The sequence below is a fragment of the Rhea pennata genome, chromosome 1 (genome assembly GCF_028389875.1).
Source record: "Rhea pennata isolate bPtePen1 chromosome 1, bPtePen1.pri, whole genome shotgun sequence".
Taxonomy (NCBI): Eukaryota; Metazoa; Chordata; class Aves; order Rheiformes; family Rheidae; genus Rhea; species Rhea pennata.
In genome coordinates, this window is record NC_084663.1 from 51653267 (window position 1) to 51676486 (window position 23220).

Genomic DNA, 23220 nt, shown 5'->3' on the forward strand with positions numbered 1-23220 from the left:
CCAATGGTCTCCTGGGGTGCATTAGGAAGAGTGTTGCCAGCAGGTCGAGGGAGGTGATCCTGCCCCTCTACTCAGCCCTGGTGAGGCCTCATCTCGAGTACTGTGTCCAGTTCTGGGCTCCCCAGTACAAGAGAGACCTGGAGCTACTGGAGAGAGTACAGCGTAGGGCTACAAAGATGATCACCTGCCCTACGAGGAAAGGCTGCGAGAGCTGGGCCTGTTTACCATGGGGAAGAGAAGACTGAGGGCGGATCTTATCAATGTGTACAAGTATCTGAAGGGAGGATGTCAGGGGGACAGAGACAAACTCTATTCAGTTGTCCCATGTGACAGGACAAGAGGCAATGGGCAGAAATTAAACCACAGGAAGTCCCACCTGACCGTGAGGGGGAATTTATTCCCTGTGAGAGTGACGGAGCACTGGAGCAGGTTGCCCAGAGAGGTTGTGGAGTCTCCTTCTCTGGAGATCTTCAAGGCCCACCTGGATGCAACCCTGTCTACCATGCTCTAGGTCACCCTGCTTGAGCAGGGAGGTTGGACTAGTCCAACCTCTCCAGAGGTCCCTTCCAACCTTACTGATTGATTCTATGATTCTATGATTATTTGTTAAGCTAAAACTCCCACTGACATGACAAACAGCAGAGCAGAATAGAGAGGCCACTCCATAATATATTGTTAATATTTACAGGGGTATCTTTCATACAAAAACACACAGAGGAAAACATTCCACATAGATCTCTTCAGATGTTTTGAATTTCTTCATATGCACTGTAGTAACCAAATGTCCCTGGGATTTCTTGAGATATGTAATTAGCTATATGCATGCTGTCCTCTTTGATAAATCTGTTTCACTTCTCTGTTTAAAATAAATACAATATAGTTAATATAGAATTTTTTATATATTTTCTATATGTTTGCAGAGGCATTTTCATACCATTAGATTTCTAGCTAATTCAATATAACATCAAAAAGTCTAAATAAAACATTTTGGAAGATGTTTGAGTTGTTGGGACTGATCTGGCTGAGCATCAAAATTCGGGAAACCACAGGACTAAGAAATCTGAAGAAATCATTCACTGCAATAACATCCAATCCCTGGTCCGGAAGGCCACGATAAGCAGTCCACATCTGCTTGGTGAATGTGGCTTGTGCCCACCCTGAGAAGTGTGCACAGGAAAGGACCCAGCCCTCTCCCCGCTGTGGTTGGGCCAATCATTTCTCTCCCTGCTGTGCTGGTCAGCATGAAAAGGCTGGAAACCTCCAAACTAGCCTTTCGCTGACTATGCAGATAATATAACATATTCCGAAATGTAGGACAACCTGTAGGCTCAGTTTAAGTCTACTATTTGGCTGGCTTGAGCACTGTATATAATGCATATTGAGCCACTTGTTTGCACAAAAGAGCTTAGTTTCAAGAAACGCTTAAGTTCTGATTTGTTTATCTGCTGTGCTGAGACTTCAGAAGGGTAACCAAACTTTTTTGTCAACTTCTTGCAAGGCAATTGCCAGTAGTTTAGGTCAGAAGAATTATATGTTAAGGCTTTTACAGAAAGCTACTTGCTAATTTTACAGTCAACAGCTGAGACTACAGGGGTGAATTATTTCAGATAAGAAATGAGCTCATACCAAGGAATATCTTTACTTTTCTCCCCAAATGTCCTGTTACTATTCATATTAGATTAGTCTTTTTGTGTGCTAAATGAATGATACCATCCATTAACCACCATGTACCCTGAAAATGTTTTAATAGAAACAGTGATTCACAAAGAAGTATTAAATAAGTAACTTCTATAAACTGACCACATCAAACGCAGTGAATACATGGCAGTAGTGGTGATTAGTCTTCAGGTCTTTAGTGATGTACGCAAACGTAGAAAGGTCTTCAGGGTCTTGTGCAGCACAGGAAATGTTACGGATTTCATGTTCAGCAATAATATTCTGTCAAAAAAATATTTTCAATCAATTGAGGACTTAAATGTAGAAGAGTCTTAAAAGCTGTATTTTCAGATTTGCATCTATGTTCAGCTGGCTGTGCTGAAGTATTTCATAACTTTCTTAATAAGAAGAGAGTCAACACTCCCCACGCCTGATCCTCTTACGCAGATCACTGCAATGCTGATCCTTTCCAATGGGATCTACAATTGATGACAATCTGACAGAAAACTACTACTATGCTCTAGAGCCTTCCTGCTCTCTTTAAAATTACACTTTTTTCCAGCTTATTCAGCTGACAAAGAGGCATATTTCCTAGCATACAGCTGTAACTATTGTTTCAAAACACTGTATTAGCATCTTCTGATGCTGCTGGCTTTGTGTCTAGTGAGCACTACATGATACTGTTTTAGTCTACTGATGGGATCAAGTAAAACCCTAGAGGCTCAATATCCAAGCATTTGCACATGGTGTTGGAAGAAATTTGGCTATAGTCTTTCAAGAGAAAACATTACTTATTGTTTCAATTATAATTATAATTGAAACCTAGAGCTGTTAAAAGGCTTCTGTTTGGTAAAAAGATCACTATAGAAGGATATGGCAGTTTTTCTCCACTTAACTGATAACAGCATCCTGTAAGAGAGAGGTAAAAAAATTAAACTGTTCATGCACCAAGCAACACTACTTGCAAAAGCCAATGTAAGCTATAGCACACTACTGAGATAAAGGAGGGGCATGTCTGTCCAATGGAAGAAAGAAAGCTATCTAAAGCTCTGGAAAAAATATGAATATTCATTACATATAATACTGATATGTAATTATTGTGTTTAGGCCAAAGGAACCATGAAGTCGGAGAGAAGATACTGCACAGCGGCTTATGATTAGGCCTTGATTCAGCAACACACACATTTCAAATGACTTATTTAAATAGAAGAATGATTCATTGAATATAAATTTCCTCAGAGACTAGCTTATATGCTTTTCTGAATTGTGGCCTTACTGACTGTAGCAATGTTTTCTCCCCCCAAAAACCAAAGAGAACGAGTCTGCTGCAGTATGACATTGCTATTGCACCAAAGAACACATGACATCTGGAGAGTCACAGTCCCTGAGATCTGTTCAAATTAAAACAATCTCTGAGTATCTCTGTTCCTCCCCCACCTCTGTCTTTTTTTCCCACCTTCTCTCCTCCTCCTCTTTTTTGAAGAAAACGAAATGTATGCAACTAAGTTGCTTAAGATGCTTTACCTTCCTTCATTTGCTAAGTGGCAACTTTCCCCCTTGCATGTAGGTGTCAAGTTTTCTAAAAGATATATTAATATCTAATTGAATAAATAATAGCTTAGGAAAATCTTAAAAAAAAGCATTACATATTTTAAAGTGTGGTAAAACCAAGATAAGGAAACTGTTACTGAAGATATGAAATAATCCTCTTAATCTTAGGTTGTTGCAAAATATTTGATTATTTCTGTATAATGCATTATTCATAAAAATGACAAAACCAGTACTTATATTTCAATGGATGCCAATATATACAGATACTTGTACTCTCTGATTAACAATCATTGTTTTTTTTACGTTACTTCAAGCATTTTATCTTCTCTGTTCTCAGTTTGATAACTTTTACCCTCATTAAGACTTTGATGAGAATTACAATTACACCAAAACCAGTGATTTAGATACCCCCAGATACAGCTGTAATATATCATCATTGATGTTGTGTTCATAACGTTGCAGTTTAAAGAGGAGACATAATTAAAACTTGTAAGGTCTTAAAATCACGCTAAATATTTAAGCCAAATCACGAGCCACAAAGTAGTCAACTGATTTTACGCAGAGTATGTGGAAAGAGCTCAGGTATGTTGAAAGGTTTCCTAAGCAATTAGGTCAAAGGACATGGGGTTTTGTACTTTAGTCAGAAATTACACGGTTGTTTCAATGTTTTAACTTTGAATAATATAAAGTTTGGAAACACATCGATATCAAGTTTGCTTTGAATAAAATAAAGTGTACCTAAAACTAATCTTCTGTTTGAAAACTAGTTTGAAATTGAGCTTCTTACCCTAGCTTCTGTGCAATATCCTCTGTGAACTGAAAATTATGTTTTCAGTGCATGCAGTTACTGTTTACTAAGGTCACTACTCCAGTAGAACCACAGTCTTATCCTGTAGAAATTAAAAGGTTATGAACTGCTTTGCTGTTCTGGGTACACTTCTTAGGCACCGACCAACAACATGAACACTCTAAAAATTGTCACTCAGTTTGTCAAGAGGAACCTCCAGAGCTTCTGAAACAGCAGGGAAGGTAAAAGTCAATTTTGGTTCTGCCAAGGAAATACCTTTGAGAGTTCAAATTTTTGATAAGCAGCCTACATTGCTTGCCTACACTGTGTCAGACAACCCCTGCTCTTCCAGAAATAGCCCAGAAGTTAGGGTTAGATGTGACCAAGAGAAAATTCTGAATATCTGCTCTCTCCAGGCAGCAATTTCTTTCTGGCCTCAATTGCACGGGAATGGTGTCATGTCCAAGTGGTGTCATGCCAAGCGTCAAGGCGCCACTGAAACAGCTTTCGTGGAATGAGGTCAGAGCCCCTTCGTTACCTGAAGCTTTTGCCTGCTACAACTTGGAATACAAATTCTCAGCTTGGTAGCATGAAGTAAAAGGATGAACAGCCATGAGAGCTGAGGTTTCAAGCATGTAACTGCTAGGTATTTTTGTCATTAAAAAGTATGCATTTATTGATAGGTGGTGCCCAGCGCTGTCAACTACAAGCTCATACGGAAGCAGTACAAGTCTGAACAGGATCTCACCTTAGTGCTAATCTGTTTTAGGTCTTGAAGGAATTGAGTACAGCACACAGTGGACAGGGATGATAACAATGCTCCGGGGACAGTTGCAGGCTATTACCTGGTTTTTGCAGAAGGGAAAGGCAGTGGAGATTTTGAACTGAAGAGAAAGCATTCTACCACTTGAGAAACAACACAGGACCGTGGCATTATTTAACGTGATCAAATACATCTATTGTACTGCTAGGAATAAGATTTAAGGGGGACAGGTCCAGAGCTACCTAATACAGTTTGCCAAACTTCCTTTAAGTTTCCTTCTCATGCAAGAGTCTATGATGTACTATATAAAGAGATGCTGAAAGCTCCTTTTGTTCTCTTAATTTTTTTAAAAACCTAAGGACGCAGCAGTTATGTCCTTTACGCTACAGAGGAGATTTAAGAGCTGAAGACAACCTTGTCCAAGTTGGAGTTAATAACATTACAACATCCTGATTTATGCCTGGCACATGACAGAATGTATAGGAAATGAGGGTTGTAGAAGCTCAATTTTGAATCAATAGAAGAAAAAGGAGCCGACAGGAACCCCTGGCCCGTCTGCTCTAGCAAAGTGGTCAGACTGGACATCATAGTAATTTTACCTCTATTTTTCTTTCATACCATCTTCTAGCCTTAGAAATGGCTTCCAAACTGTAGCACAAGATCACAAATTCACTTCCGTTGCCTCACCTAAAACCCAGTTCTAATTAAACACCTTTATAAACTGACTGATATGGCAAGTTTGAAGGATAGTGGGTTAGATGCGCTCTGCGGTCTGAATGTTCAGCAACATAAAACTGTTATACACGTTATGAAACCGATGAGGTAGCTGGATTGCCTGATTTATGTTTTATATTGCTTAGCAAATTTTATTCACATATCAGAAAAGATCATTTCTTTTCTATTCACATGCAAGCATCAGTGTAGACTGCATTTTCTTGCCATCTTAGACATCAAAAGAAGATAGATTTGTGTATTATTTTACTACTGCTTACAGAGCTTGTACATTTTACTTTGGCTGAGCAATAACCCATTGTCCCATCCATCACTAAGTTCTCCTATCTTTTAATTTCTGCCTTTTTTCTTTTTTAAGATGTTGGATGCATTTTAAAATGTAAAAAAACCAAAGAACAGGGCATTGACACACAATAAAATGGAAAAAAAAATATGGAATCACAACTGTGAAGAAGCTGCTGCAGTTCAAGAAGTCAAATATCTAGTACCAGGAAAACACCTTTGAGAGAGGCTCTTACATTTGAAAAGGACATTCAAGCCTCATGTTTCTTACTCTTGCTAATGTCTGGCCCTGAATAAAAACTTACAACATTATTATTTGTTGGGAAATCTTTATATTTTAATATATTTTAAAAAGTTATGTTGATGAAAAATGCATATGTACTTTCTGCAGACTTAAGGAACTGCATAGGAAAGACTATGATAAAGCACTCCACAGAAGCCCCTTGCCAAATGTCTTTTGTGATGAGCTGCCTTTTTAATGGCAGAAGATTGGACACAGTGTTTTCCAAACGAGCCATCAAAGCTGCTTCACTTGTCCTCCAGACTGAGCTTCCGGAGAGTGACACTGAGATTACATCCATTTGGGAGAGAAGAGAAAAAAGAAAGGAGACACAAAGTGCAAATCTGTTCACTCTATGGCTTGGTGCTTTTACAGAGCCGACCCTGTAAGCGTTCCTAGTGCTACAGAATAAAAGCAATAAAAGAATTCAGCAATTGCACATACCTTATTTGTGGCATCAATAAATTTGACTCCCTTGTAAGAGACAGACAGCACAATAGTTGGTACTTTCTTCATTTGTTCTGTAGACTTCTGAAACGAAATGAAGACATTGTTAGAGTAGTTTGTGGGACACCACAAGAACTACACTTTTTTTTTTTTTTCCCTTTCTATTCCTGGCAAAAATATACAAGTTAAACAAAAGCTACTTATATAAATATTTGACTTGTTCTTGAGTTGACTGTGCCCTGGGCTTCTGAAATAGCTGTCTTACAGTCATGAAACTAAAAAGAGCTTTGCAGTTTGTTGAGAAGGAGGTAAAAATTCTCCGTCATGGGACGAATATGTAATCCTTCTGCCAGAATTACTTCAAAAGGCCAGTCATGTAATGAGGAGTTTCCCTAAATAAGCAGGATTTAAACATCTATCTCATATGCCCCATTCACCTTTGCTCCACCTCCCCTCCTTCTGCACTTCCCAGCTATAAAGACTGAGAGTATTGCACTTTTTGTTGCACTGTTTTTGTTGCACTGCTGTGATGAGTTATGTTTTAGAAATATTTGACTCTATCTCCTGCAGTTATGTTTGTGACATGACACATCCCTGCAGCCCTCGAGGGCCGTCAGTCTAATGGTGTCTCTTGTACGGTCTCACTGTCTGCACTTCCTCAAACATAGTTCCTACTGATCAGGCAAATATTGAAGAAAGTTTTAGGATGTTTGCAGAAAGCCTTTTGATTAGCTTACAATTTGAATTTACTTTAAAAAAAAGAACAAATATAGCATAATAGTTTATAGCTGATTTGAATTCTTTTAAGGTGGTATGCATTTAGGGACAGGACTCTTCAATACACAGCTATGGCAGATAAATAATGAAGCTAGAGTCCAACGGACACTCACTCGCGATAAGATTGCAAACAACCACAGAGATCAATCACACGTTTTCTTGAGGGGAAAGCACAAGTTCAGCTACAGTTAAATATGAAGAAATAGCATGCAGAGAGAGTGTGCAAGCCCGCTGAAAGGTCTATAAATTGCAGTCTAGAAAGATCATTATAGCAGTTGATCATTATAGAAGTTGAAAAGTAGCAGCAGTGGGTTTGCATTCTTAAAGAGAAATAAAACAGCACAGATAGATATAAACTTGAAAATAGGGGCTATATCTGAAAAAAGTCTTTTGGAGAAAAAGGTAAGGTTAATGCTAGAGAGCAAAAAAACCAGAAGCTTAAAAGAGGAAAACTGTAACCAATTTCCCCAATCAATCAGATCTTTTTCCTTCCAGATTCACATGAGATGATTGCATTTCTGCCTGCATAAAATTCAAAGTATGTACCAAAGTAGGTACCTAAAGTACCAAACTACTTTCTGCAATTAATGCCTTGAAGGTTAAAACCTCTCTGGTTTCAAAGACAGCCCCACCTCTCCATGTAATAGGAATGTTACATTTCTTCATACCAGACAGCAGGAGGTTCAAGAAGACACTCAAGTGGCAATTTATCCTGGAGAAAACTTCTTTTACTCAGAAGACTAGACACTTTTAAAAAAATTAAAGCTTAAATGGTAAAACATTCTGAAGAATCTAACAAAACTTGAAGGAAGACACTGATCTGATTTGCACGTCTCTGAGCTGGATGAAAAAGAAACAGTATCCTTGTCAAAGGCAGAGCAAGTCGAAACATATGTGTGTGTTCGTGCGTGTGTGTCTGCAATAGACTTCAAATGACACTTTTCATAAAATTCAATTTAAGTGCACAGAAAGCACGACAATGACTGTATGGAAGATGCAGTACATACAGCCATCAGAATAACAAGCAATACACCACGCATATGCTCATATCCAGACAAAATATTCGCAAATATGACAACATCACTTTAATCATCTGGCAACCCCACAATCATCCAGCTTCTCTCCTTTCTTTCTAGCCCGACAGCTACATTCAGGAGCTCTTTGCCTCCCATTTTGATTATTGTAATTATCTCCTTTCTCTCTTCCTTAGCCGCAAAATTCCTCTTTTCCTCCCATACGCTACACAAACATGGCTACTAAGTTAAATTATTTTGCTTTATGATCGGTCCAGTTGCACTCTCTTCCATTTGCCGTAAAGGTGAGGCATCAAGATGGCAGGGCTATGCTGTATTAACCATCTAAGAGTCTACTTTCATTTAGACCACTATTCTGTACTTTAATCAACTTCCCTGTGTGCAGCACACCCACCTGAATTTGTCCAGGCAGACCTGATCTTTGGTATTTAATCTAGGTTATGACTTGCCAGAAGAGCATGCTGAGTGAAATTGCTCAGCAAGATGCTATTAAATTACATCCGGTAAATTAGGAGACGAATCAGAAAGTGTTGAACATTTGTAGTTTATTAAGTCACACTGTCTCAGCTGATAAGGAACAATGAATGTGTCTCGTTAGCTTGCAAACCGCATGAAAAAAACAGGGTTTGTGCAAGACCAGTGTAGAAACATGATTTTGGAAAACAATTCTGCACTTGCAGCTCCCTCGGAACAAACAGCACTGAGATATTATCTTTGGTAAAGGACAGTCATATCATGAAGAACAGCCACCCACTTCCCCCTGACCCTATTCCCCCCTGCTCCACTCCCAATGACAGATCAACTCTGCTGAAGTCCACCATACAATTGCAATGGCCCTAGCACTTTCCGGACTTCAGCGGTTTTGAGCTGTCATGGTAAACTCATACTTTTTGCTTGTTCATTTCTTTTTAATGAAGGAGCTGACTGCCAGGATCTGCAACATGAGTTTTCAGAGATACAATTTGAACACTATACATTTGGGTGCTGTAAATGCTTTGGCTCTAGCTTCTAGGATGCTGACATAAAGTACCACAGCTTTCATAGTCAGATATTTTGCACTTCTGTGCAGGCCAAGTGGTCATCTCTGCCTGTGCCTGCAAGCAGAATCTGCAAACAAGGGGGACACAGGATTCAATACTTAATTTCCTTGTGTTTTCTAGGTTCTAGCCACCGTATCAACTCTGTGAGAACATGATGAGATGACAAAATACTCTTGTCCATCTGGTCTCTCTTTGGGAGCATATGGACCTGTGCCAAAGCTCACTAACTTGGAACTCATCATAGTTCTTATGAAATCCATTATCTGTGACTGTAACTTTGTCTCTTTATTATAATACAGTTCTTTGGGAGAATCATCTGGATGAACAGCAAGCACATTCTAGGCTCATTGCCATTGCTCGTCTCTGATCAGTTGGTCATCTGCATAAGGACGGATGTGCATGTCCTGTCTCCTCAGGTGTGCTACTCCTGCTAAGAGTAAGGACTCAATGCAATGGAGAGTCTGATAGGCAGAGAGAAAGAGATTTGGTCCCACTGCTGAAATATTTCCTACGGTACAGGTAGATGACTATGTGGAAGTACACCATGTGTAACTCTGGAACTATAAAGCACGCTTGACTGCAAACACAGGAAGACAAAGTGCTGCCATCCTAAATCCAATGTGACATTTGTTCAGCTTCCTTACACCCCAAACAAGACGTAGAATGTCTTTTTCCTCAAAATTAAGAACATTGGGAATAGCTGCCTCTCCCTATATTTTGAAGTATGGCTCCTGCCATACTTCAAACGAAGTTTGACACATGCTGCTTCTTTTAGTAATAGATTCTCATGAGGAAAAAGAATATTCCTGAAAAGGATAAGGAGAAGAATGAGTGAAAAATGAATATGGACACCAGCACAGTGATTCTTGAAGGTTAGTGGTAGGCTTTAAATCAACTCTAATAGGGCTCTTCATTCCCCACTGAACTCTCTGCTACTCTACCAAGGAACATGGAAGAATTATAGAACAGGCTTCTCATTTAATTCAGTATTTCTACAAAGTCAGTGGAGAGCACCAGGCACTTTGAAGGAATGGGGTTTCTGATATTCTTCTTTCTCTCTAGTCAGCTTCTATATAAAAGTTAGCTTTCTGCAAGGGTACTTAGAGCCAATCCATCAGAAACAACCACCTAAACAAGCACCAGGCTCAAGGCTGTTTAATAAGTGCCTTCATCCACTCAGCATTCACAATGGAGTTCTGCTTCGTGGAAGGAGGTAGGAGGCATCTTCTGTATAATTGCCTTGTCATTACAGCACTTGCCCCCAAAGCAAAAGTCTGGATTTCAGACTCTTCTGAGTCTGCATCTGAGCCCACTGCTTCTGCTATACAAGACAGTGTCAAAACCTTGTATGGCCCTGGACAGGGATGCTCCCAGTTTCTCCTTTTGAAATTGGTCCATTGTGCAGAAAAGGGATGCAAAAGCAGTGAGGCCAGAGAGAGAGTGAGAGCACAAGCTCAGTCGTGAGGGTATTTCCCTGAGAAAGAGAGCAGTCCAGGATTCTAGTCACTGTCTCCAACCCAGTTAATGATTTTTCTTCACTGCAAAAGAAGCCCCATGCTCACAAGCAAACTCTTAATAAATTTCCATAGCACTAAAAATTGTCCTAAGCCAGTGAAGCATTTCCACCTGTATTTTGATTTTCAACCAAAGGCTGCACAGAACTGTCAACTGCCTAATTAGAATATAAACTAAACTCCAAATAATTTCATTTGAGACCCACCAAGCCATCATATCTACCAAAGCCTAATGATGGCTTAAGAGGCAGGAGACTTTGTTCTGTGAATAAAGAAATATAAACTAGCTGTTTACTCTTAAAAAGTAAATACATACAAATACAAAACATACAACCTTAAAGTGCCTTTAATCCTTTCAAGACAGGATCGTACCTCAAACCTTGTTCTGTGCCGAACCAAGAACACTAATCCTGGTTAACACTTTTGAATGCTCCTGCAGTATATAAAATGTGATAGCTCTGTGTGCATACATACACACAAAGCAGCTTAAGAGGAAATTTGCACAGAATGTGCCCAAGTAAGTAAGTAATTTGCACAGAATGTGTCCAAGTAAGGTGCTCATACATTCATTTGATATACTGTAGCGTATGGTGTAATCCAGCCCACTCTACAAATGCTTTCACCTTATCTATTTATTTCACATCAGGAGGAAGCAGGGTATACTGGTACTTCTGCTTTGCCAGGTTGACCACTTTCCTGTATTTATACACCAATAAGGACATTTATAACCAGATTACCCAGCTTTCATTCAGTGGCCAAAATGAAACCATGTTCATTTTTATTTTTTTACTGCTTATGTAATTATACTTGGTCTTGCAAATACTCAGCAAAAAGACATTATTCAGCTACGCCAAGTCACTAGGAACTTCATACATATATACATTCTGCATACAAATTTATGTGCTTGTAAAATCCTCAGATTTAATCCTTTTTTTTTGAACTTTTGCAAATGAATCTCTGAATTCTGTCCTATCCTGTTTTTAGTTGCTATCGGAAGACTGTAGCTGGCAATTTTACTATTCAATTATGTATTGGAACCCATTCCACTAAGAAAGCCGGAACATATTCCCACTTTGGGAGCAACTATTAATTCCAAATTACATCCAATTGCACATTTCAACATATGTGCTGGTACCATTCACCATCATACCCATAAGTCTCTTATGTCTTCTAAGGCTTATGTAGCCTTACATACAAATCTGTTTGAAGTGAGTCACTTTGACAATACTGTGGATGAGATGAAATAAAAAGTTAAAGTTCACTTTTGACCAGTAAATTTTGAAGCCAATTTTGAAAATACAGTCTACCTTGTAATAAACATTTGCTAACTTCCCTTGATCCAAAATGCTCAAAAGTGCATCACTGATATAATTTAGTACCTCGTAGAATACAATAGCATCTGTAATCCCTTTGGTGCAAGACTGTTTACTTCCCTACAATCAGTGGATGCCTCCAAGCTATGTTATTAATTTGAACATTGCACCGAGGATGCACCTGCAACTCATCTACTTGAGAAAGAGAATTTTTTGGTTTTGCAGTATCTGCACATACTCATGTGCTGCTGATAGGGCAGTACATCCCTCCTGCACCTTGGATTCCTTTTAGCCACAAAGTTCAAGGACATATTAGCCTCTGAAGAACATAGGTTGGCATAATGTGAAGTGCACATAAGGACCTCCCATAACTTATTTTTCCCTTTTGAGTAATATATACAGTGTAGGTTCTCCCAAAGCTGTGGCCACACTACAAAGATAGAACTACAAGTCCTAAGAAAACAGGGACCAGAGAATCTGATAATTTTCTACCCTATACCTGATTCTGTCATAGTATTTGCAGAATAATGGTCCATTTGGCTGCTTTGTAAATATCTGCAATGGAGACACTATTCAGAAGAGGTTGTTTGAGCAGTGGTGTTAAGTTTTAAGCCTGCTGGAGGCCCAACCTTACTAAGGTCTCACAACACACATCAGAGCAGCCAGGCATATCCACTGACTTCTGAAAAAAATATTTGTGGCTTATGAGCTCTCTGAAGATTAACAAAGTTGTGCATAATTTGAAAGATTTGTTTTTTTATAGCTGAATGAAAGGAGCCCTCTCGGTGTCCAGAACCTAGAGCAAATCTTTGGTCCTCTTTTTGAAACGGCCAGCAGCAGGTGGAGGTGTTGGTTTAGGTGACTCCCTCACAGCTGTCTTAGGCAGAAAACTGGACTGCTTTCTGCTTTGTCATGGTATATAGTCTCTGTCCTTAATACTTAGATCTCTCCATTTCCTGCTTATGTGATGACTTCAAAGAAAGCCTTGAAGGAAAACATTTGTCTATTTTGGCGAATTCAGAAAACAGCAATACAGTTGCATATAGTCAAAAGAGGACTCACTGAGGCATAAGGACTAAACTAAGATCTTCCTGAGTGTCCAAATTTCTCACTAGAAAAAATATCTTTGTTCCCTTTGGACAGTTTCAAGTCATGGACTGGAAATGATGGATAAGGATGGCTACAAGGGCCACCATGATCAGAATAAAGGTCACTGTGGTCCAGTTCCAGCAAATAGCTTAACACTGTAAGAACTGATGTCTTCTGTGGTGTTATGGTCCTCTGGCTTCACAGCTGTGGAGGCCTGTCTTGCAGGAATGTTTCCCTTAGTTACCTATTAGGAAGCATATTGAGCTGGCACTGCAGTCGCCTAAGACACAGCAGTACCAAAAGAAGTAGGAGCCTAGATGATCAGAGTGATTGAGAGTGCCAGTGTTTGGCTGCTGAGGCTCCTTACTACACCAGGGGAAAAAGGCAGGCATTTCTTTAAGTTGCTCATAAGCAACTGGAAGTGAGGCACTAACTGCTTTGCCATGCTGAGCAGGCAGAAGAAAGCACTGAGCATGGTGCTGGGAGGATGGGCACTGAACTGAGGATTAAAGGGCTGTTTTTCTACAATAACTAGAAAGAAGGGGAATCCTTAAGCCAGTATTTAACAAATTTATAATTTATGAAACCTTCTTACTTACAGAGTTTCTTAACTTTCTGTAAAGAAACACAGACAGGCCACTCAAAATGTAAATAAGTCAGAGGCACCACTGAATTCTGATTCATAAAGTTTTTTTTTTAAATAAATACTACACAACTATTCAGTTATTCCTGACAAACCACATATGGATCTGGCATCTGACAAGACAAGGATGAACATTATTCATTGTGCTTGATGTGCATTGAGTTGAGCTACCAACCACATTTTCTGCTCAGTTTTTAAATATTCATAGCTTTTGTATGAGTGAGAATATTAAAATTCAGAATGACATCATGTTTTGCACAAGCCAATTTAATTAATCTGAGCCGAACAACTTACATAAGCATCCGGAAAAATAATGTCTTTTTACCTCATTATTAAGTATTATTCCACCCCTTTTTTTCTTTCTCTTCCTGCCAGATGTAAACCAGTATCTTTATAAGTCACAAGCCAAACAATGCACGGTTTGAGTGCAGAGGGAGAACTCTGCTGCAGAGTTTCTAAAGTATCATTGCAACTTCCCTTTTGCCTGGCTAGTTCTACTGGGAGGCCTATGAATGGTACTGGTTCTTCCTCCCATTTTGGGGGGAGATAAGGAAATTGAAAAACAGAGAGATGAGCAGAACCATGGAGATGGCCATCTATATCCAACTTCTCCTTGTTTATGTCAAAAGGAATGAGAAAGGAAAGCCCAAGACCCTGCCTACTTCACTTTTTCATTTTGTAGGAGAAAGAGTCAACTCTGCTTCGTCTTTCTCTCCAGAGATAAGAGAAGCAAAGACTATGACAATTCCAAATCTGACATTTTTGGTCTTAACTCAGCAAGACATTTAAACATAGACTTTGTGAACAGAATTGTATTGCTGATTCTCCAGAACTTGACTTGATATGTAAGAATGCCTTTTCTAAAAAGAAAACATCAGAAAGGCACTCAGATCCAAGAACAAAATCTTTGCTTCGAATGTAAGTTTCCTGTTGCTGCATTAAATATCTTGGTTCAGACTATGCAATCGGTCCATGCAACATTAGTGATTTAACCTTACTGCAAGGAAAGAGTCTACCTTGCTGCTGTGCTCATGTCAGTAAGTATAAAACTGTTCCCTTTCACCTTGCCAAGGAGCTCAGATGTGTAAATGTCAGATGGAATCTACTGTAGAAAACAGGTCTCTTCCTAGCTTCAATTAAACTTCTTTCCTTTTCTTTATTTTGATGTAAACACGTTTTATTCTTGCTTCTTGTTCCTATGGTGATTTGAAGTGAAGACAGTAATCTGACTGAAAATACAACTTGTAATATTTCCCATTCCACGCTGAGAAAGATGAAAGCTCTTCAGTTCTTGAAGGCATCTCTCAACTATAATTAATAAATCTATACTGGCCAGGATGGCAAGATTTAATCTCCAAGTAGCAAAGGTCAGTTAACAGTAGGTGGGGAATGGAGATAAGGAGACAGTGCTATGGACTGCTGAGGGAGTTTGTAAGAGAAAACAGATTAAAACAAATAGGAAACCATAAAATATAAATCCAGTCTTGGAATACAAATACGTGATCGGAAAAATAATGTATAATCCTTCTAACAGGTACAGTTCTTGCCAAATATACATAATTTTGGATGACTACAAGAGTTTTAATCTGAAATCTGGGTGAGAACAAAAAGCATATATAACCTTGATCCCCACGTTGAGTTCAATCTAATGCATCTGCATGAATTCCCAAACAAATCCATCATTTGCCCAGCAGAGCACACTGCTTCATAGTGTCGAGAAGCACAGTGGATGGCCAATAAGTTATTAATACAGAAGTTCCTAGTTTTTCTACATCATATGACATTTTGGCTCTCCCTTTGCTCTTAAGCCATCAGAAGAGGCTGCTGTGAGCTTTTGGTGGAGATAGGAGAGGGATATCTGCGTGATACTTCTCGTTTGAGAACCAAACCCATAAATCACAATAACCAGAATTACGGGAAGAATCCACTTCCAGTGAGGATGGATTAGATCAGTCAGCAAAGAGGTCATTTCTGTTTCTCTATTTCTATGAATAATTAAGGAAGATCAGGATACTATTTTTCACTGATGGGCTTCTTTCATCCTTGTGCATCTGCTGACTGGAAGACATCCAATGAATACCAATACTTTTTTGAACAGCATTAAATTAAAAGTAAACAAGCAACAGCCAAAATGACAGAGAAATTAAGTACCTAATTTTCACACAATCTTCTTAAAAATAGTATCTATCAGACTCCAGAAAGAAAAACATTTGGATTGACCTCAACCTGATATGAGGTTTCAGGTTATAGCATGAAGTTCAGCATATGACAGATTTGAAATATATAGATAGGAAAATAAAATAAATACTAAAATTTAACAAAACTGCTTTGTCACATTAGTTCAGCCTTGTTGACTCTAAAGAGACTGGACAAATGGGTAGAATTCAGTGCTGGGGGGCAATCAGTTAATATACCTAGTTTTTCATTTCTTTTTAGTAAGCATTTAGAAATATTCTTTTCAGTACAGTTAAAGTGTAATTCAACTAAAATAGAGGCCAAATTTTCAACGACAACTTAGCAGTACTTAAAAAACAGTAATGAACATGACCTCAAAACTTCAAGATGGCTTAGGACAATCTGAGCTCTCAATTCACATATCAATGTTCAGAATACAGAGGAAGAAAATTTTGGAAAAGGATACATTTTTCTCACTAGGAACCTTTTTTCACTAGGAAGTACTAGGATAATAATCTGTTCCCATTAAGTCAGTGATTTTTTGTCTCTGACTTGAATAGGAATGTGATTAAAGGACTACATAGAAAGGATAGATGAAACCTTGATTAAGAACTGTTTTATTCAAATATCTTTGCTATAAAAAACCCTTAAACTGGAAAATAAACATTTTCACAACATAACTATTTCAAAATAAAATGTAAATACATATATATAAAACATATCACTATTTTGTTTAAATGTCCTGTACAGACTATTAGTGTAGCTACCATTTTTATGGAAAAAAAATGTATTTTTTAAATAAACTTGTTTTTAAACATTTAATTTTCAGATACGTATGGAATATTTAAAAAAAATAAAATTGCCATAAATTATTTGGAGCAATTTTTTGGTGTTAAGCTTCTCAGTGCATTCAAGTAATTTACTGAAGATGATGTGTGTTACTATGGTGTCACATTTTGCCCGGATATCTGCACAGAATCATAGAATCATAGAATGGTAAGGTTGGAAGGGACCTCTGGAGATCACCTAGTCTAACCCTCAGCATAGCCCATACAGGGATTGAACCCATGACCTTGGCATTAGCAGCACCACGCTCTAACCGACTGAGCTAAACCTGCCCCCAAAATAGACACATTCCTAAAAAAAATTGAAGGGCTAAGTTAGACAATTTGAAAACTGGAATGGAAGATGGATAGTAGAGTACACTTATATAAGTAGACTTATAGCCTCAGTCCCCCAGAACACACAGGTGAGGATAGATACCCTATGTCAAGCTGATATGGCTTTTTAGAGAAATTTTAAGCCTAGGTAAGGAATCATTAGCAGGCAATCAGCTGAAAAGCCACAGATTTTCTGGCAATGTAGTACCTGTGAATTACTGCCAGCCCTTACCTAAAACAGCTTGTGCAAGTCTGTGTACTATAGATATGTAACCAATAGGAAATGATTGTTTGTATGAATTTTACACATCTTCTGGCTTTATAACTGATCCAAATGCTATGTCTAGCACTCAGAGGTATCTTGCAAAAAAGACTTAAGATAGATGAATGAGTGAAATCCATTCATTATGTTATGGATCTTATGTTTTCTCTTCAGCAGATCATTATACAGGCATATTCTTCATTAATTAATCATACCAGACCATGAAATGTTCTCCATCACTCTGAACAGGAGTGTTATTACAATTACAATTGGAAATATACTGGGTAGCACGCCTGTTGCTTGTTTTGAGTTTCTATCGGTATAATGTTTCTTGGATATAGACTGAGCCTCGTAACAATTTTCTACAAACCAGTATGATGCTGAAGCATATACAAAAGCATATTCTGACCTGCCTGAAAAAAGTCAATCCTGACTGTTTTTTCATTGGCAAGTAAATTGAGTTTGTTCTCTTTTCATCCTTCAATCAATAAACAAATATGTAACTCATAATAAATGCGAATACTCATGTGAGTAAAGGCATCCATATGATTAAGTGCGGATTAGCTCTAAATAAGGGAACAATGACTTTAGTAACATGTTAATATATTTACTACTAAAATGTATTTACTTTTTTTGTAATAAATAGTAGTTACATTTCCATAAAAGCCATACATTTATTCTGTTTATAAAAACAAAGTGATACGAGCACATTTAAAGTTTGTGGAAAGTATTTTTAAATAGTCCCAAAGATTCAGAAGAAAACACAAGAAATTATGCATGCACTTACTTGTTCTTAGCCACAACGTGTAAAATTAAAATCTGTCTTAGAACTTTGGTATAACTATAAATTAAGATGAAAGGCAGAACAGACTTCCTGTTGAATACTAGAGCAAATGCAAGCACAGTGGAAAACAAATGGGTAACAGAATATTATAAATGCAAAAAAAGGGCACAGTACAGGTAACAACTTGCTACTATTTTGGTGATTAGAGAAGGGAGTAGATTTACTAACTTACCCTCATCTTTGCACAAGCATCCTGTGTTGACTCTGTGCCTCTTAACTCTTTTACCAGCATAGAACCTAAATACTAAAATAAAAACCCATTAAACTTCATGTAGCTAAAATTCTAGAACAAGCACACATCTGCAGAAAAGCACTAAAAATTCTTAAAATTAGAGATTTAAAATTAGGAACAACCTAACACTTCATGATTTTAGATTTTTTTTTATTCTGCAGTTCTCAGAGATCATTTGAAATGGTGAGTTTTAATCAATGCTCCACATGAAGCAGGAATGCACAGCAGTGAATGTACTAATTTTGATGGAGCCCTTAGAAAAAGTACCTGTAAGTAGTCTAGCTTATCATTTTAGTCACTCAAACAAGAAAAAAAATACTACCAATTTCATCTTAAAAATGTCTTTTTCATAAAAATATTATTTTCCCCCCTTAGTAGCCATCTGCCAAGCCCATACTGCTATGGATACAATCACGTGGATGTGAAGGGCAGCAGAGATGTTAACCTCTGTGTATCCAACCTGTAACTACTTTATGCACAGATAGCAAACAGAGTCCAGTGACAGCAAACAAAAAAACCCCAAATCTGAACTGAAAACTAGCCCAAACCATTATTTCTGCTCAAGCAGAGACTGACCCTTTGAAGCCTTTTTTGAGTCTGAACTGGGACTAAGTAAAAGATGGCAGCAGCTGCTGATTCTGGGTCCTGGCCATCCTCCCAGAGAAGCGTGCTCGCCATGGGCTATGCAAGACTGTGTTTCACTGCTGCCTGCTCCTTCCCACCCGTCTCTTCCCCACCGCGCGACTCACTAGCACGTGTGGTTTAAGCCCGTGCTTCTCCATGCTGACATCTATGTGCCCCTGGATTGTTGCTTTGGGGATGCAGAACTTCTCCACGCTGAGTGCAAACTAAGCTACCCTTACCCAGAGAAAGCTGCCTGCATCTTCACTGCCTTCCTCTCCTAGGAGAGAGGCATCTTGCTACTGTCAGCAGGGTTGTGGAAGTGCCCCACACGCCCAGCATTTTCTCTTTACGCACTACAGGCATGTATATTTGTGGATGTGCACTCGTTGCTATAGCTCAGAGATGCCTCTTTGCATTCTCACTGCAGTGCAATGCCGTGGTTTCTCTTAAATCCTCAATCCCGTGTGAGCAGCATGGGAGCTGAAGAAAAGTCATGCCACTGGTGAGAAAGGGATTGGTGAGCAATGGAAAAAAAGCAATGTCAGCAGGAGCCTCGTGCCGGAGGATGCTGGAGCCCCCATGATTAGGTGATCTTTTTTCATTCTTACATACCGATGCATCTTGGAAACAGCATAAGCTGCCCAAACCAGGCAGTGAACTGGTATCATCTTAAATGAGAACTGATCAAAAATAACTTCAGTTATAGCTGAATGCAAATGGGAACTGAACAGAAAACGTACTCCTTCAGCTCCCCGGTTTCTTGACCTAGACTGAGAGACTGTGTTTAAAGCCTTCAGTTCACACTGTGTACCGCAGAGTCTCTGACTGGCAAGAAAATGTATAAATATTTCAATGTAGACAGTAGCCCACACAGTAGCTACTGAGAATCACCTCACAGGACATTATAAACAGAGCAGTGAGCAACACCAATGCAGCTACGTAAGTGCAGGTGGAAAGGAAGGAATGAAGGGCATTCCTGGAGGACTGCAAATGTGAACAATTCTTAAACCAAACAGCTGTGAGTCCAGCTGGAGGCTTGATGATGACATGAATAAGGCTTTGGGCATTAATTTGACAGGATGGCTTGACATTGCCCTTACAGAAGAACATCCAATTTAGAGCAAGCTCTGAAATTAGAAAATTAAACAAAAGCATATTAAGTTGAACTGTATCTTTCTCTGGGTCCTTTGCTGTGTGACACCTCTGGTATCATTGGCCTTCTCTGGGAAGACTGCAATTCAATTCTTCAAATGTTATTAGACTATGGCTCAACAACTTAATATTTCCATGAAAGCTACCAGCTGAGCAGGCATCAGAGACAAAAGCAGTGCTTTTGTACTCATGGCAGAACGAGAGGGAAGGAAGAGACTCTCCTGTCTCTACCGCACAGTAGCAAAAAAATCTCAGCTCTGGGCACTCAAAAATGCTTCCCAGGGTGGACTGTGGAATAAACAAACAAATCACAAAGGTACTGCCCAATTAAGTTGTCAGAAAAATGTGATCTCCTAGACCTAGGAGGGAATTTTGCATCCCGTAGACTTCTTGTGCTCTCAGGAATGTTCCTTCTCAAAGACCTGGAGAATGTGGGATGAATATAGAGGACATCCAACAGATCAACAGCTAAGTGGGGTGACATACAGTAAAAGCTGCCACGCCTTACATCTTCTTCACCAGTATTTTACTCTATACCCATGGTCATAACAGATCCTGGAGCTCAGACACTGCACTGATGCACGGTCTTCAGGAAAGATAGATATTTCTTTAAAAAATAATAAGTTGGATATTTTGATAATATCTCTATAATAATATCCCAACTTCCATTTCTGCACAAAGTTGTAGTCATAATCAGTATACAATCAATATATCTTTCAATCTGGTGCAAAGATCCGATTTGGGATTTACTTCTGGATCAAATAGTGAAAAAAGAGGCACTCTGAGCTAACCCTGTACATTATACAGAAAAGTATGAACATTATTTTAAAAAAACTAGAAGTGAGGAAGCTTCCCTTTGAATCAAAGATACTGCATAGCAGGACCACTGGGACCTGGCCTGAGAACAGGCAAGATGAAGCTTGGCTTGCTGATGAAGGCGGGAGGTTTAGCTACTGTCCAAGGATGATTGCTGCATTCATGACATTTCTACCTCTTGAAGGTCTAATTGACGTTACAGACGTGGTCTGGAGAGCCAGGCCGGTGCACCTTCTGTCCCCTGCTGAGTGAAAGGCAGTCTCTGTCACTGCTGCACTTATTCAGTCCCTAATTCCTGCCTTCCTAGACATGCTATAACTCAAGCTCAGCAGCCCCCAGCTCTCCCCAAGAATGCCCTAGTTTCTGCTGAACAGATCACTATCCTAAAATATCCCAGGCCTCTCCAGCTGAAGAGGATCCAGTATCCTGGAAAAGCGGTTTAACCTCCAGCTACTACGTTAAAGGCACTACAACTTTTTCTTTTCAAAATAGTCAGCTTTGCTTCATGAAGTGCCTGCCTCTGACAAGAACGAGGAGGTCTGGATCCCAAGTGGATGGAAGAACATCTGTCATCTTGAACAGTGGTTTCCAGCAAAGTCAGAAGGAAAAACGAAACCATTTAAATAGATGGGCTGAGTCACTGGACTCACCTCAGGAGGTACCCAGAAGGACCAGCCCCTCGCCACTGATTGCACAGTGTACTCTGGGCTTACTTCAGAAAAGTGTTTTTCATTTTAAAAAATGTCTTGCAGTCTGACTTTTTGTACTTCGGGAGCCCTTCTTCTCCTTCACAAGTGTTTATAATATACAAAGAACACTAATTACATTTCTCTGTAGAGCGAAGTTCAGTTTTTTCAGGGATAGGAAGAGAGAATCAGTTACAGCTGCTGGGAGGTGTAAATGCTCCCTGCCCTGAGTCCTGCTACTGCTACTTCAAGTAGTCACTAGTCTAGGAGAGTTTTCAATGTGCCCTTGTCCCATGGATTGGAAACACTGCTTTGCGATCACGACTTCCATCCTCTCTAGCTCCTTTGCCCAAAACTAGGCGTTTAAATTCCAGGCAAAGCAATGCTTACATGAACTGCTGAATATTAAGCATTAAGGTAGGCATAAGGATCTTGTCTGATGTTGTTTTACTGCTTTCCTATAAACATCTTCTACTACTAGACTGGTATATGTGAAGGACAAGAGACAAGGGTTTCTGCTCTCACTGCCACTGCCACAGCACTTAGCCACTTACTGATAGTGTCATTTCTCTGATCATTACATGGGCTGCAAAATATAACAAAAAATCATAGTATAAAATACTGTGCATGTTTGTTTCTTATTTATTAAGACTATGTTATTTCAGAGAAAGTGGTCTGTCTCATTAAAAGTGACTGACAAAACATTACAAATGAAAAAAAATTCCCAGTCTATAAAATTTAATATGATCTACTCCAAATCAAACCACTAAATGTATCAACACTTACAAATGCTTTATAATCACACGACTGGAAGATGAGTTTCTCTGGATGATGTTGCCAGTATTGTACAGGTGTTGATGCTGTGGCTTCATTTGGAGGTCGCAAGGTAATTGAAGGCTCTCCCCAATCTCCTGTCTGAAAATCACAGTTATTCAAGATATAAAAAAAGTTGCAGGCAAATTTGTTATAAAGTAGCCCTCCACTGCTGTGCTCTATTAACAGTAATGTGTTTTCTACACACAGAGCCATGAAACTGAAATCAGGGAATACAAATTCTTCAGCATTTTTCAGGATTTAATTTATAATCCAAAGTCATCTACTGTAGTGTTTAATGATGCTTTAATTAAATCAATTTACTTTTAGAATAAAATCGTTAGGCATCTGAAATATTCCTTTAAAATGTCTGTTTACAATACACGTATGCGGATGAGAGCTCTTGAAAAAACTCACAAGATGCATAAAAATGCCAATCACAAATTCCTCTATGTATGTGCTTTGCAGACTTTTCTACACAATTAATGTCTTCCATTATCCAGCATATATAACTGTTAACTAACTTTTCTAAATGGCTAAATAACTGA

The 23220-nt window shown here is 38.9% G+C and overlaps 1 protein-coding gene across 9 annotated transcripts in view; it reads right to left on the minus strand.

Annotated features, from left to right (window-relative positions):
• Positions 1-23220, minus strand: part of ANKS1B (ankyrin repeat and sterile alpha motif domain containing 1B) — a 432952-nt gene that overhangs the window by 9343 nt on the left and 400389 nt on the right. For 7 of the 9 annotated variants that reach the window (XM_062585768.1, XM_062585759.1, XM_062585821.1 and 4 more), the window contains 4 exons: positions 22646-22774; positions 18522-18593; positions 6496-6582; positions 1801-1938 (listed from right to left, as the gene is read on the minus strand). In XM_062585768.1, the coding sequence (XP_062441752.1) occupies positions 1801-1938; positions 6496-6582; positions 18522-18593; positions 22646-22774 (426 nt within the window). The remainder of the gene's footprint in view (positions 1-1800; positions 1939-6495; positions 6583-18521; positions 18594-22645; positions 22775-23220) is intronic. The other 2 variants (XM_062585804.1, XM_062585812.1) reach the window with 2 other exon arrangements.